Raw genomic sequence first — 17311 nt, forward strand, 5'->3', positions numbered from 1 at the left:
ACAGGTGTTCCTGCCAAATGATGTTCAAATACCTCATGCTCTGCAAAACCACACTGTAAATCTAACAAGGTTAATAGGTAAAACAAGTTTGGAGCTGACTACTCAAAATCTAGGCAGCTTTGTTACCAGGGCACTAACAATCCAAACAGAAATATTAACACAATTTCAGAGACATGTTAAATTCCCGAAAAATTGTTTAAATTCTCAAAGACTAAAAACCATATTGTAGAAAGCAAAGGCACAGGGTAAGCTGAGGCTGCTTAGGGCAAAATGCACAGAAAGCTTCACAATTATAATAAAGCATTTTCAGGACACAGCATGTGACCCAACAGCCCAGATGGGGAGCTGGTGTGCAGGACTGCAGTGTTCAGCTGGGTCCGGGAACGCTGTATTACTCAGTTGTACAAAACATTAACATCCTGGGCGGAAGTGAACAAGGAGAACACCACGTCCTCCTGCCATTGTCCTCCCATCGTCCTCCCATTGGCCAACATGTGTGGGAGACAGAACTCAGGGTACAAATGGGCTACTCACCCGCAGTTAAATAGGCATAATAGCACTGGGACCACCTGGACTCGTTTTTTAGCCTCTCAAAGGAATCAAACGCATCCTTGAAATTCAGCTCTATCATGCTGCACCAACCTATGAAAGAGATATTTTTAGTATGGGACCCTAAGGTAGCGATTTACACCCCATCTTTAAGCTGGGAGTCTGATACTGCTGATTCTTTGTCTGAGTACTGCACGTACACTACCTGAAAACCTAAAGATGGTCTTCTGTCTCGTAAGTATTTTCAGTGTGATATTCTGAGTATGACAAGGCACTTCTGATTTCACAACTCATTAAGCAGTACAGAAGCAGTAGAGTGGGGGACACCCCGGGGGGCAGTTGGTTGAGTGACTGACTCTTGGTTTCAGCTCAGGTCATGAATGATCTCAGGGTTATGAGATTCAGCCCTGCACTAGGCTTTGCTTAAGGCTCAGTCTCCCTCTTCCTCTGCTCCTCCTCCTCCTCCCAAATCTTAACAAAAAACAAAAAAACAAAACAAAACAAACAAAAAAAAAACCCAGCAGTATTCCGAAACATAAAGATTCCTATGAAAATAATCTGTCTCCTACACTCCAATTTGGAATGTAAGATTAATCTAAGTGCAGCAGAACTTCTCCAAGAGCAGCACAGACACAGAAAAAGAAGCAAAATATCATTAGACTGCATATAGTGACTACCTCAAAAAGTCTTCAAGCACTCACGGAGCTCCTTAATGATTACTATTAATTCTCAAACCCTGTGAGAAGTGGAGACAAGCCAGTAAGAAACTAAGTACTTGCCTGCCTTTCCTCTGCAGGTTGACAGCAGAGCTAAGAAACATCGTTCCTGGATCAAAACACCATGAGACAGGCCTTCTGGTAAAGAGTGGCAGCCACGAGAATGTGAGGAATTCTATCTTAGTTTTTAGAAATTTACCTTCCATTGCCTAAGCCCTTCCATGTGTCAAGCCCTATGCCAGGCACATGATATGATTCTAATTCTACTAGGGGCTTCCTACGGTGGTGATGGCATAATTTTACGAAGGAGAAAATCTAAGGCCTGTAGAGATTGGTGACTTGCTCAAGGCCATAGAGCTACTGAGAGGAAAAAGCCCAGGAGTGAAGGCCACTGCTGTCTCCTGTCCACAATATCACTTCATAATAGATTCTGGTATCTGGTGTATCGTGAAGTATTTGTATCACCTTGGATCTGCCTTTGAAGTACAGGGATGAGAGGGATCCACACTACTAGAAAATCCAATGTCAAATTCTATGAGATAGGATATGAAGTTGACATAGTTTATAGTAAAGATTGGGGCTAATTGTGTCCATCTTATGAAGAGTTAAATGTGAAGTAGAGGTGGAGGGGACACAGAAAGTGCAGAAGAAGCCTGAGTTATGACTGCTCTTTCTTGGATTGACCTTCCTAAGCCTTATACGGTTTAGGTTTTGATCATTTCCAAGCCTCCTTCAGGTGTCCCTCCATCCTGCCACAGACCTTGAAATGGTGCGCCGAAAGAGGCCATCATCATCACTTTGCAATACAGGCAGGTATCAAATGGCCATGTCACACAACTTAAAACTAATATATTGTATGTCAATTATACTCAATAAAAGTGGAAGGAAAAAAAAGGCAACAATATCTTAAGAACAAAAAAGGCCACCAAATCTAGGTGTTAATTCGAGTTCTTTGAAATATATTCCATCCTACATTATAGCTGTTACCCAGAGCTCCACCAGGCTTGATGACATAAAAATCTATTTTCCATTGGATTCTACTTCAGCTCTTCTCTCTAAACCATAACAGGTGCTTAAAACACAATATTATTTTACTGGGAAGTTCCCTATCTTTAAGCTTGTACTTTAAAAAAAAAAATCTAAAAGTATTCAAGAAGAGGGACGCCTGAGTGGCTCAGTGGTTGAGCATCTGCCTTCAGCTCAGGGCATAATCCTGGTCTGAGGATCGAGTCTCACATCAGGCTCTCTACAAGGAGCCTGCTTCTCCCTCTGCCTACTATGTCTCTGCCTCTCTCTGTGTCTCTCATGAATAAATAAAACCCTGACACAAAATTATGACCACAGCAGATAAACAAGTGGCAAGCATCACAGGGTCTTGACCTGACAGGTGGCAAATGCCTCCTAAGCATTCTCCATTTCTTCTTCCCTTCTCTGCAGAGGACCTTGGAGTTCCAATTTTCCCACTGATTGCATCCCTACCTCATCATTTCTCCATTCTCTGGTTCCTCTATTCCCTTTCTAGGTTCTGTATGACATAACCTTGTCATACTGGGCTGAAACCCTAACAGCATGAACCCCTTATTATATTGTATCATTACTGTTTCAAACCCAACTGTGTGTTGATTCTCCTCAGCATGATAGAGCAACTGCTATATAAAAAGATTATGGAATTGCTAAAATAACAGGACAGGAGAATTTTAGTGCAGTCAGCAAAAAATTCATAGTAACAACTTTGGGACAGGAAGGAGAAAGCTGTAAGCAAATATGTATTTCCATGGCTGCTTATAAACTTATCTGCAGGAGGGGAGAAGCATAAGGAAGGAGCTGACACATGTGGAGGGCCTTCTGTGTGTCGGGCATCCCACCTGGTGCTCATTCCTACTTCATCTGAACCTTACCACAGCTGAGGACAGGCACTTCTCAATACTCATGGCAACCATGGGGCTTATGTAACTTTTCCCAGGCCCCTGAGCTAGTCAGTGGAGGGGCTGGGACTGAGCCCACATGCCTAACTGTCTCCCAGGCCATATTTCTCTTCCCAGGTAAACACTGGTATGGGAAGGAAGGGAAGGAAAGCATAGTTATGGATTCTAATGTGCAGTCAGATAAAGTAGTTACAAATGAGTTTTATCTGGGACGCCTGGGTGGCTCAGTGGTTGAGCATCTGCTTTTGGCTCAGGGCATGATCCTGGTCCAGGGATCGAGTCCCACATCAGGCTCCTCACAGGGAGCCTCTGCCTATGTCTCTGCCTCTCTCTGTGTGTCTCTATGAATAAATAAAAATCTTTTTAAAAAAATGAGTTTTAGTCAACTCCTTTAACATGACCTATTATCCTAAAATCAAAAGGTTGTAAGGAATGAATAAATTCTAAAGCAGTAGTGACAAACACTGAGATAAGCATCATTGCTTGTCCTAACAGTCTTATTATCACAAAAGGCAACAAACATTTTACAAAAATCCAAAGTGAATAGCATTAATAATACAGACGTGCACAAGAATGCATTAAGACTCACAACAGGAAGCTGGACATCCAGCTGGACATAAGTTGAATGCGTTAATGCCATTTCATTACAAGAAGCTAGACAGACATTTCATATTTACCAATTTCATACAGACAGACATGTTGGATTTCTCTCTGATCTATCGCAAGTTCCAAAGCCGTATGGAAAGAAGTCAAGGCACTGTTGATTTGACACTAAAGAAAAAATGAAAATAGAGTTACTGGCTAAAATCTGTCATTAACATTACCATCATCCTAATTCCAAAGCCTCTTCTTCCTTAACAGTTATTTAAACAGATTAAACAGCACAGAAGAGTATGATATCAAAATTTCTGGAACATTCCAATTCACCTCAGTTGTGAGATGAACCGCAGCACAGAGCACTTCTTTTGCTCTGGTAGGAAATTCCTCCAGTGAGGGCTTAGTTCCCATTCACCTCCTAGAGCACACACTTCAGACTTGTGCCACAGGACTTTTGCTCAACTGTAACCGTAATTGCAAATCCAGCCCCTTGTTACCAAATAGGTTCTATACGGACAGGGACTATAATTCACCCTCTGGTGTATACAACAGGCGTACCTCGGAGATAACCACAGCTTCAGTTCCACACAACAATAAGTGAATATTGCAATAAAGCAAGTCAGAGGAATTTTCTGGTTTTCCAGTGCATACAAAAGTTATGCTTATACTATCCTATAGTCTATTAAGTGTGCAATAGCATTGTGTCTAAAAAACAGTGTACATACCTTAATTTAAAAAAAACTTTATTGTTCAAGAATGCTAACCATCTGAGCTTTCAACAAGTTGCAATCACAGATCACCACTAATATAACAATAATGAAAAAGTTTGAAATACTGTAAGGATTACCAAAATGGGACTCAGAGACATGAAGTGAGCAAATGCTGTTGGAAAAAAGCTGCCAACAGATTTTTAATACAGGGTTGCCACAAACCTTCAATTTGTAAAAAAAAAAAAAAAAAAAAAAAAAAAAAAATTCAATGTCTATAAAGTGCAATAAAGTGAAGTACAATGAAATGAGGTGGGTCTGGACCTGCCCCAGGCCAGAAAGACCCTGGTCAGTCCTGAGTGACTGTGTGAAGCCTCTTTTAGGCTGCCCTCAGCATGCTCTCTGCTCTGTGACCCACTCTCTCTCTGTCCTACAGTCACCAGTAGGATTCTGTATCCAAAATGCATTGTCTGGTTGCTCCTGGTCATCACATCTCCTCTACTAACCCTCACATCTGACTTGCGTTCATCTGGCACTGTCCAGATCCCAACAGACACTCCAATGACTGTTCTTACTTCTGACTAAATACATTTAATGTTTCTTTCCACCAAAGACCCCTTTCAAAGTCTGCCAACTTTATGCCAGAGCACCTAAAAAGCATCAAATTCAATCCTAAATACAGCAATGATAGGTGTTAATAAATATAAATCCTAAATGCCCTAAAAATGAGATATACCCTGCTCTCCATGATTCATGTCCAGGACTGTGCCCTGCCCCCACAGCTGGCACTCAGCTCCCTCTGCTCCACCCAGCCCTCCCTGGGCTTCCCTATGTGCCCTCTCTGTTGCTCCCTGGCCATCCCCTTGCCAGTGCCCTTTCTGCCTCTTCTGGCCCACATGGCCAGGCAGGGGTGAAAGCACCTAGAAGAAAGGCTACCACATTCCTTGGCTCCTTCAGTGATGCATGGTCATTGTGGGAGGCCTCTTGGTGCCACACGCCACACTGATGAGTCAGGGAGAGCCTTAGGACAGCCTGTGATTCCAAAGCACCGTAAGCCAAACAACTCATTAACCAAGGCCCTGGGTGGATCAATAACTCTGTTCATGCTGCTCCATCGTAATGTTTCATTTTGCCAGAATGGTTCGGACTGTAGTGTTGAATCCCCTATCACCATCCACAAAGGCTAAGGACACACATCTCCATCCACATCAGTGATTCCTGTTCTCAAGGAGGTTAACATCTAGGTAGAGGGAATGTGAGAACAGGCCCCAACCCTGTCAGACATTCACACTGGGCTATAAGTACACCGCCACCAAGGTCCCAAAGAGGTGAAAAAAAATTTTTTAATGCAAAAATCAATCTTGTATGCTATGTATCTGTGTGCACACATGCCCACAAGCATGTTGCAGAGTAAGTTAGGTGGCACTGTCTTTCTAGATCAGCAGTTCTTTCCCTGCAGCATACATGCACTCATCTTAGTGTATTTGCATGAAACCATAGTGCTAGGGGTTCTTCTTTGCATGTATCTCCAAGGTCTAATTTCCTGACGCTCAATGATCACACACAGAATATTTCTGGATGAGCCATCATCTGCAAGCTGTGTCCAGCTGCAGGTACACTGCATGACAATGCAATGCCACACTGCCCTGCAAATGACCAAAAACTACTTGTGAATGTTAATTAGTGGGCAACTACTAAGTGCCTGAGGCAACTACTAAGTGCCTGAGGTAGTACTGGCTTGAGCTACAAAGACAAATCAGAACAGAATTTTAAAAGGAAGTTTAGGAAAGAAAAAAAAAAAGCAAGCAATTCAATCAACACTGTTTCTCTTAGCCCTTTCAAAAAGAATCTGAGGCTGGCATGTATTAGTTTCATTTTCAAATGGAGAAACCAAAATTCAAAAAGGTGAAGTGGTTTGGTCAAGGTCAACAAGCTAGCAATAGGGTAGTATTCACTCTGCTTTGATTGCCTCTAGAATATGCTTTCTTCAGGAAGAACATATACAGGTATGATTACACTAAGGGCTTTGAGATGGGGAGAGTATCCTGGATTATCTGGGTGGGCCCTCAATGCAATCACAAGTGTCCTGATAAGAGGCAGAGAGAGAGAGAGCTGACACACACAGAGGAGGCAGTGTGATCACAGAGTCACAGACTGGAGATGCAGCCTCAAGCCCAGGAGCCACTAGAGCCCACAAAAGGCAGGAAATGGACTGTCCTCCCAGACCTCCAGAGCTTCCACCCCCAATCACTTTGATTTCAGCCAGTGAAATAGATTCCGGAATTGTGACCTCCAGAGCTGTATGAGATTAATCATGTCTGCTGTTTTAAGCCACTAAGTCTACGATGATATATTTCATGGCCTTAGGAAGTGAGTACAGGGGATTACTTTCAAAATTAAAACTGTGAAGAAAGTACCACTGCCCCCCTTCTGTTTGTTATAAGCCATCTGATGGAACTAGAAGGGATGGAGATCATTATGGAGCCTAACAATATTATCCCAAGAGTAATAAGCATAACTACAAAGTTAATTCCAGTTCTAGCCTGATTACTCATTAAAGAATTCCAATGACTAGCCATTAAAACAGTGAAAATAGATTTCCCCTTCGTTTTCACCAAAATAATTTTTTATTTAATTATTATTTTTTTTAGAGAATGCATGTGCATGAAGAGGGTGAGCAGGAGTGAGGTGGGGAGGGATAGAGGGAGAGGGAGAGAGAATCAAGCAGGTTCTATGCCCAGCACTAGTGCAACTCAGGGCTGGATCTCACAACCCTGAGATCATGACCTGAGCTGAAATCAAGAGTCGGACGCTTAAACCATTGAGCCACCCAGGTGCCCCTTCTTCAAGGTAATTTAAAATAAAAATGATCTAGTAGGAATTTTTATGCTATAAATTATAATATCCACAACATAACAGAGAAGGAAGAATTGTCCTCAATTTGATACCTGATTCACAGTTTAAGTTTTGGAGGAACTACATATATGCTGAGCTGAAGAGAATACAGGAAACGGGCTAGTATGAAACAGCCAGGGATCCAAAAATTGGAGGTCAAGTATCATCAAAGCCTTTGCCTGGAGAATTATTGCACAGACAGTCTGTATCACGGAAACTACCTGAGGTCTCAGGTTCCTCACTGGTAAAATGAGGAAATAATGTCGGCAAGCATTATCTGCTTCCAGAGGAAGCCGTGGGAAACACAAGCACAATTCTTGGCCAAATTAAGTGGAGCATATTTGTTGCCAAATTAAAATCAGCACAGTGTATAGCTACTGCTCCATTACTACAGAGATACAGTGTGTTTTTTCAGTCATTCAGGACACCTTTCTTGATAGCTATATTCCTCTGTGCTTTATTTGCAGCAACTATCCTCAAGACTTGTTCCTCCATTTTACCTTGACTGAATGTTGCTAGTGTGTAGGAAAACTCTGGAAGTTGATTTTTGCATATGTCACATTCTACTCATGAATTCTCATATGTTTTTTTTTTTTTTTCATTTTATTTATGACAGGCACACAGTGAGAGAGAGAGAGGCAGAGACACAGGCAGAGGGAGAAGCAGGCTCCATGCACCGGGAGCCCGACGTGGGATTCGATCCCGGGTCTCCAGGATCGCGCCCCGGGCCAAAGGCAGGCGCCAAACCGCTGCGCCACCCAGGGATCCCTCTCATATGGTTTTTAAAAACATTTCCTCTTGGATTTCTGGGGCACAATATTCAAATCATTTGCAAATAATGGATAGTGTTGTCTTTTCCTCTACAAGAGACTTCTTGAATTGGTGAGAACTATTAGTTAAGATACTATTAGCAAACCACATGCACCCTTGCTTTATTCCTGCTGTCTTTCATGAAGATGTTCTAATGCTCCACCATTAAGTATAGTTTGCAGCACGTTTTTAAGTAGATGCCATCTTTACCAAATGAAATTCCTTTTCTATTTCTAATTTGCTAATAGTTTTGTTTTCAAAGTGGATTTCAATAAATGCCATTTGGATACCTAGTGATGGTTTTATCAATTACCTTCTTAATGCAGGTTATAATAGAAAGACATTTCCTCATGCCGAACCATGCTCACCTCTTTGAAATAAGCCCTACTAAGGTCATCATCATATGGCACTTAAAAAATATATTGTTGGATGTGACTTGTTAGTATTTATTTAGATTTTGTATACTCAGAATGAAGTTGACCTATATTTTTTGTTCAGTGTTCTCCTCCAGAAGTTGATATCAGGATAATGCCAGAACTTGCAGACTTGTAGGAAATAATTTAATATTTTCTATGCTCTGGAACTATGTAAATCACTGGTTCACTATAAAGCCATACCTTTCAATTGAATAATTCATTTAAAATGTTTAAAATACCAGAGTGCCTGGGTAGCTCAGTGAGTTAAGCATCCAACTCTTGGTTTCAGCCCAGGTCATAATCTAAGGGGGATGACATCAAGCCCTGCATCAGGCTCTGTGCTCAGCACTGAATCTGTTTGTCCCTTCCCCCCAGCCCCATGCTCCTTTCCCCACTCATGCTCTCTCTCAAATAAAATCCTTAAAATGTTTAAAATACTGTTATTAAATTTCTTTTAATGGATATACAACATGACAAAGAATATTAAACTTTAGTCAACAGTACCAGATTTCAGTGCCAACTTCATAACCAACAAAATTTTGAACCTTGGGAAATAAATTTATTTATAAATCTCAGGAGATATTGAAATAAATGAATTAATGCACATAAAATGCTCTTAGGGAAGGTACATTGTCTTTAAAAATAGGTCTATCTCGCTTGTTAGTATTGCTGGGAAATAAATCACAATATTGTTTTCCAACATTTAGAAAGATTTGCAATAAATAGCAATTGAGCTTCTCACTATTGTTTTTAGACCACTGGAAGAAATTCTAGATTCTTTCCTGGAGACATAATTAAAAGCTGTTTGAGTTAAGGTTCTACCACAAATATAGAAGTGTGTATTCCTGCCTAACCCAAACACACACATACCTGAAGAGACAGGGGTCAAAAAGAAAGGAAATCTGTAAGTGACCACAAATCACATTTTCCAATTTTAAAAATGTAAAATAGTTCCACTCCAATATATCTTTCAAGTCCTTTAGAAAGTAAAGATTTCAAAGTACAAATATGAAAATACAAAAAGTCTGAATAATTTTCAGAGTCAGCACAGTAAGATTGGGGTTACTAATGTTACATTCTGTTCTACTGGAAGATTCCCACTAGCAACACCAAGCTGAGAAGATACACTGAATTCAGCTACCAAGCCAAAGGTTTCCTTTCTAGAATTGCAAAAAAAAAAAAAAAAAAAAGTGGAAATGGAAACAAGGCCAAGTCCTTTTGGGGGCCTGACCCAGACTCTAGTGCCAGAAGGACATCAAGTTCCAGACTTCTCTCAATCTGAAGGCAAGATTCCACTTCCCAAGCTAACAGTTTCCTTTTGTGCTCCCTCCAAATCGCATTTAACATCAAATGACAGCTCCAGCTCACAAACAAAAAGGTCTCAGCTCAGAGCCATTCCACTGGCATTCAAATAATGTTGGTATCACTCAATTCTGCTGTTAAACACCAAAGAGGATCATTGTTGTGATAGCAAATCAAAGAACATGACAGTGTTCTGTGGACTCAGCTGCTAGGAGAGGGTGATGCCCATACAGACCACTCTAATAATCACTTGAAAATTTCCAGCTCTGTTAGACACAGAAGTTTGTAAGTTATAAGCACATCCTTTGAAGAGGTTTTAAGTAACCAGTATGCAGAGTTTGTTAGACACAGAGTTCCTGAGATGTGTCAAGAATACAATACGTACTCTGCAAGTAGAGCCTGTGTGCATGTGTCAGAGAACAAAAGTGCCACGAGGTCTCTAATATTCACGAGGCACCCAGGTACTAAATATACACGAGACTAAATATACAAAAAGCACTCAATATTCAGAATACTAAGTACACATGAAACGCTAGTAGTTAGGTGGCCTTAATCTGACCATCTACTGGTAACACACATTCTGGCACCATGTGTCCTCTACCCAAGAAACACTAATAAAACCCCTGAGGGTCGTTTTAGCTGTGGCCAGTGATGTGTAGAGTCAAGCAAGACATTACACACTGTACCCCAGGACTCAGTGTGGCCTTTCCGCCTGCCCCTGCACACCATCCTAAGAGCATTAACCTACGCTATCCTCTTCGCCTTGCTTCTTGCTGTGTTTTACACTGATCGAACCATGTGATTCAAGCCCATTTTAAATTGGCACATGCCTCTTTCGTTTTGAGACCTCTGGGGGAACTTGCTAGCCCTGCACCCGGTAGGGTATCAGGGGCATCTATGTGAAAACAAAGGAATACCCCAAGTGCCTGTGAGGAGACACCAGTTGGCATAAATATGGGCTGAATTATGTCCCCCAAAATTCATATGTTGAGGTCCTAATCCCTAGTATCTCATAGTATATTTAGAGATAAGATCTCTAAGGAGGTAATTACATTAAAATGAGGTCTTTGAGGCAAGCCCAAATCCAATATAACTGGTGGCCTTTCTTTGGGGAGCCATTCTCCTATGTGATAGGAATGGGACAGGTCCTGCTTCTCTGGAAAAACCTTTCTGATCTCAGCAAGAATATGAGCACCTGACCTAAGCTCAGCAGATCATAGTATCTCCTCCTCCCTCCCACTCAGAATCTACTCCTGCATTTTTCTCACAGGTTATGAATGTGGGCAGGTTTGATTTATGTGCATATATAGTACATCTAAGTTACTCTCTATACAAACTATGTAATTTGTATAAATACTAGACTACTTGTCCCAAAGGTTTTATCAATGTACATATGTACCAATAGTTTAAAAGAGGCCTATTTACCTAAAACTTTTCCCAACAGAGAATGTTTTTAGTATTTGCCAATTATTTTTACCCTTAATTTGCATCTCTTTGATTCTATCATCAGGGTCATATGCTACTATTTGTGTATCTTGCCTTATGGCTTGTCTGTTTAGGTGTTTTGGCTCTTTTTCTTTTTGTATGTTTATCCTTTTGTGATGTTCCAGGTTTGTTAGAGTTCTATGCTAAGGATGCTAATCCTAGCTTTATTCCTTATGTTTTTAACTTTATGATATTTTGTAATATAGAAGTTCATTTTTATGTCAGTTCCACCAATATTTTGATCCATGTACTATCAATTCTATCGGTCTTTTGTTTGTTGTTTTGGTCCTAGAGTTCTGTTTACACAGTTCTTGATGGGGGAGGGTGGAGCTTTTAATACCACTACACACACGGAATCTACGAATTATGCATAATGAGGGGAACTTTTCAAAATGCCATAAATATGGCTGCTCTCATTCTGACAAAAATCCAGCGGCTAACAAAATAGAACTAGAATCACAGCACAACCAAGGGAGGCAAAGGGCAAGAGGCCAGAGTATTCACTCAAGGTTTGTGTGTGTACACACACACATTCACACTCACACTGTCACACTCACTCTGAAACCCTGCTGTCTGGAAGCCAGGCACTGGTCAAGGCATTTGAGATATGCAGTGACCCAAAGTCCCTGCCTTGAGGAGCCTGCATTCTCATTCAAATGAGGAGAGACAGACAATGAGCCAACAAGTAAAGCACTTTACTCCATGTGTCCAGTGAATAGGAGTCTCTGGACAGAAATGAGGAGGGGTGGTGAAGAGTCAGGGGGACCAGTGGCAGGAGTGAGGCCAACACATCCAATACACAGTCACACAAGGTCTCCTTGAGAAGGTGACTGAACAAAGTCGAAGAAGGTGAGGAAGTGGCTCTTCCCTCACTCAGCTTCTATTTCCTCCATCCCCCCTGTCCCCAGTTCTCTCCACCCATGATGACCACTGCCAGTTCATTTGGCACTTTTATTGCCCTGAGTGATCACCCTTCATGCATTCAACAATGCTATTCATAATTAGATTGTAAGTTTCTTTAGGGGCAGGGGCTTTTTCTACTCCTCTTGGCATCCTCCAGAAGGCCTTTACATCACAGGCAACAAATCTCTGATTATGCACAAAAAAATGGAATATGGTAGTTATATTTTCAGCACCTCCACATGGATAGCAATTCTCTTGGAAAAGGAGTTATGTAACCAAATCCAGCTCTAATGAATGTAAAACTGAATAATGCACCAGTTACAACATTTCCTTGGTCCCTCAACAGTTACACACATGACGTCACCAAAATCTGTGATGGAAAGTGCTTTATACTGGATTTACAACCCAGACAAAATTCTGTCTAAACAGGAAAAGCCCTGACCAAGCACCATGTGCTAGCACTGTGCCATATCCACATTATGTTATCTAAGGCTGGCATGGGAGGCACTGTCCTCTTTTCACACACAAGGACACAGGCTCAGAAAGCTTGGCCAGTCAGGAAGTGGAAGAGTCCATTTTGAGCTGAGTCTGATGCTTTGTCAGCTACACTATACCATGCTGCTTTTTAAAATGACAGGGAACTTATGTGAAAAATAGCAGTAAATTTAAAAGAAATGTGTGTATATTAACAATGGTATCAAATAACTAAAATTAGGGATGCCTGGGTGGCTCAGCGGTTTAGTGCCACCTTCAGTCCCAAAGTGTGATCCTGGAGATCCAGGATCGAGTCCCGCATTGGGCTCCCTGCATGGAGCCTGCTTCTCCCTCTGCCTGTGTCTCTGCCTCTTTCTCTGTGTCTCTCATGAATAAATAAATAAAATCTTTAAAAAAAAAAAAAGAACTAAAATTAACAGTGTAGAAGATAATGCAAAGAATTACCTCAGAAAAATGAAGACCATGGAAATACACTAATCTACAGAAAGTCACACTACTCAAAAGGCAATTCAGGATAAACAGATACACCAAGAAAATCAATGGAGAAGATCCACTATCCACAGAGATTGGCATGAGAGGAACAGAAGCCGTAGTCAGGAAAGCAACTGAGTTTTCCTATAACTGAATCGCATTCTCTATAAAGGATGGCAAATGGGCAAGCTTCCTATATATTTTCCCCCCACAAAGAGGAATTAAAGACAAGTTGTAAAAAGCTGAAGCAATCCCAGGTACTTCATTTTGAAGATTAAAGAACCATAAAAACATTTTTATGACAGTTCTGTTGAGATACATTTAACATCAGAAAACCCATCCTTTTAATTTATTCGATTAAGGTGCACCTGGGTGGCTCAATTGGTTAAGCAACTGCTTTCAGCTCAGGTCATGATCTTGATCAGGTCTGAGAATCAAGCCCCATGTTGGGCTCCCTGCTCAGATGGAAGTCTGCTTCTCTTTCTGCTCCTCACCCACACCGCTCATTCTCTCTATATATTATATTATAAAATCTTTTTAAAAAGTAAAATAAAATATATAACTAAGCAGCTTTTAGTATATCCAAAGAATTATAAAATTTGAAAGCTGGGGGGGGGGGACCTTCAAATTATGTAGTCTAGTGTTTCTCAAAGTGGATTCCACTAAACCTTTCGGGTCTCATAGGCTACTGTATAAAAATGAATTTTCTAGGTCAAACAAACTGGATAAACGTGGACAACATACCTGCATACTCTAGCTCCCTCACAGTGCAAAACTAAAATCTCTGAGCAGTCTTGGTATATCTGGATTTGCCTGACATGGCACCTCTTTTCATGGAACGTGTCCAAACTAATCCCTCAAATCAGGACTCCAGGGGAGATGCTTTGGAAAAATGAATTTTCCAAGGGAAGAAACAGTGACAGGGAATGCTGACTCCCTTGACTGAGACCTTATAGCTCCTTCATGTTGTCTGGCCTATGAGCAGCCATTTGGAAGGAGATAACATCTTTTTTTTCTTTTTTTTTAAGATTTTATATATTTATTCACAAGAGAGAGAGAGAGAGAGAGAGAGAGAGCGGCAGAGACACAGGCAGAGGGAGAAGCAGGCTCCCTGAGGGGAGCCTGATGTGGGACTCGATCCCAGGTCCCCGGGATCATGGCCTGAGCCAAAGGCAGATGCTCAACCGCTGAGCCACCCAGGCGTCCTGAAACTATGTCTTTGTTTATGGCAGAGCCAAACCAGATCTTCAGACTTAGTTCAGTGCTCTTTCTACAGTACTACATCTCAAAAGCACAGGACAACAGAGTCCCAAAGCTAACAAGCTCTCTATCAGACACCGTGGAGAAACGAAGACCATCACCAAAGCCAGGCACAGATTCATCAAGAATTCCGTGTGCCTATGCATTGAGTCCAAAATTATAAAGACAAACAGGAGAGTTCAATATGATGCTATGAAAAAATATAAAATTTCATACATGAGCTCTGGACTAGGGGTAGGTTAAAGTGAGCCATACTCTTTCCTAAAACCAGACTATGTCACCTCTCCAGGAGGAGTTTACCGTATTCTCCTTGACATCAAGAGTGAGGGACAAAGGACTGGAACACTGTGTGGATACGCAAACCCATGTTTAAAATAGGAGATAAACAAGTAAAACATTAAACTCCTCTTTCGACCGGATTTAAATCCTTTCAATCGGATTTAAAGAAAAATCTATTCAAAAACAGGTAGGCAGAAATGAAAACAAGAATATACACAATCCTGAAAGGCAAAGGAAAACAATGCACATGGATCACATACACAATTAAATATGAACAAGGAACTCCTCTATGAGAAAGGAGATTTGGGTTGAGAAACAAAATCAAATGATCTCGTTTCCCTAAGTCACTCCTGTTCCACCCGCTTCTCTCCACCACACGTTCCAGCCCCACTGAGCTTGAAACCCACAGTACGTAGCCTCTTCTAGGCTTTGGGTTTGAAGGCAGGCTAATTCCCCATGCTCTCATCTCTACCTTCAAACTCCCACATACGCTTCAACAGCCTGACCTTGAGGCACCTGGGTATTAGTATGGGCATCACCCTTCACTTCTGTGTTGTCTTTCCCAGCTATGAAAGTGGCACCATCAGTGAGCTAAGCATGCCTTTCCTTCCAGTAGGCCCGTGTTTATGTTTCAAAGCCTGGCCACATCTCCATCTGCTTGCTGCCTGCCTGCTATGCAGTAAGGCTCTTCCCATGCAGGAGACTGTCCCCACAGCTCTGCAGGCTTAATGGCAGCCCTGTCATCATCCAAGCCAATGATGACTAGCACTCATTCAGAGCTCCATGATCAGCACAGGCTTCCCAGTTTACCACATCACTGAATCTTAAAAGCAAAATTAAGCCCTAGGTTCCCTTAGCTCTGGAGCTACGGCCAGGCAGAGGATGAGGGCCACACAGAGACTCAAACAAACCTACCAGACAATTTACATAATATATGAGATCAATCGTAACAACAAAGGACACTGGCCAATGAACACTTTATAGCCCTAAACCTTCAGGCAGCCTAAAGGAAAGCTGTTTCTGCTACTCACAACACTGCTGACACCAGTTGTGTGGGTTTTCCACAGCAAGGAATCCCCCAATTCTCTCCTGACATCAACTGGGGGTCCTCCAATTTAATACAATTCTAATACTAACTACTTGAAGTGAGTGGAGTCCTCTTCAGTTAGGGTCTCAGTCTTACAGGATTCAGGCAAACACTTTACTTATTACTGGCTCATTATTAAGGATTTTATAAAGGATACACGTGAACAGCCAAAGGAAGAGATACATAGGACAAGTTCCAAAAGGGTCCTGAGCATAGAAACTTCTGTCCCTTGGAGTTTGGGATGTGCCACTCTCCCAGCATATGGATGTTTAACCTATCTGGAAGCTTTCTGAACCCCATCATGTAAGGATTTTAATGAAGGATCCACTAGTTAAGTTTGATTGATTACATCATTTCTCTAGGTAACTAACTCAATCATACCAACCAGCCCCCATCCCGCAGCTACCTAGGAGCTACCAGTCAGCGCATTAATACAAACCCAGGGTAAAGTTAAAAAGAGCTTCTTATGAGTAACAACACACTCTTCTATCACCTCTCAGGAAATTCCAAGGTTTTAGAGCTCTGTGCCAGGAACTAGGGACAAAGACCAAACATATTTCTTATGACAGCACAATATTATTAGTCCCCAAGCCCTTTCACGTAAAACAAAACGCAAGCTAAGTTTCAAAGAATACAATATAATCCCTATCTATATTAGAACACTAATGTTTCACTATTAAAAGAAGTATATATGGGCACTGGGCCAGCTCAGCTAAGTGTCTACCTTTGGCTCAGGTAGTGATCCTGGAGTCCCAGAATCCAGACTGGGCCCCACTTCAACTCCCTGCTCAGTGGGTAGTCTGTCTCTCCCTCTTCCTCTGCTCCTCCTCCTACCTTTGCTCTTTCTCTGTCAAATAAAAATCTTTAAAAAAAATTTTAAAAAGAGGAGTATAAAGTTTTTTAAAAATGAATTTTAAAACAAGCTAAATTAAAGAAAACTAGAAATAAAATGGAGGTAAAAAACTGATAAAAAAAAAATCACATCTAAAAGCCAGGGTAAAAATAAAATAAAATAAAATAAAATAAAAATAAAAGCCAGTGTAACCTCAAAGCCCAAACATAAAATAAACACAAACTTATAAAATACTACAAATAAAGTAGCACAAAAAATACCACAAGTAAAAAGTAACACCATACTTTTACACATTAATAGTATTGGCTTTTTTTTTTTTTTTTTTTTAAGGAGGCTCCACACCCAGCATGGAGCCCAATGCAGGGCTTGAACTCACAACCTTGAGGTCAAGATCTGAGGTGAGATCAAGAGTCAGACATTTAACTTGCTGAGCCACCCAGGTGCTCCAGTACTGGCATATTAAGTAATACGTGGAAATTTAAAAAGTGCAATAGAAAATGAAAATGCATATAATTTTTAATATTAAAGCATTATTGAATAAATGCTATTAAAAATTGATTC

The 17311-nt window shown here is 41.1% G+C and overlaps 1 protein-coding gene across 1 annotated transcript in view; it reads right to left on the minus strand.

Annotated features, from left to right (window-relative positions):
* Nucleotides 1-17311, minus strand: part of TTC39C (tetratricopeptide repeat domain 39C) — a 110080-nt gene that overhangs the window by 12764 nt on the left and 80005 nt on the right. The window contains exons 7-8 of the mRNA XM_055324096.1: nucleotides 3868-3961; nucleotides 535-642 (exon numbers count right to left, since the gene is read on the minus strand). Coding sequence (XP_055180071.1) covers nucleotides 535-642; nucleotides 3868-3961 — 202 coding nt within the window. The remainder of the gene's footprint in view (nucleotides 1-534; nucleotides 643-3867; nucleotides 3962-17311) is intronic.

This window comes from Nyctereutes procyonoides, unplaced genomic scaffold (assembly GCF_905146905.1).
Source record: "Nyctereutes procyonoides isolate TBG_1078 unplaced genomic scaffold, NYPRO_anot_genome, whole genome shotgun sequence".
In the NCBI taxonomy this organism is placed as follows: Eukaryota; Metazoa; Chordata; class Mammalia; order Carnivora; family Canidae; genus Nyctereutes; species Nyctereutes procyonoides.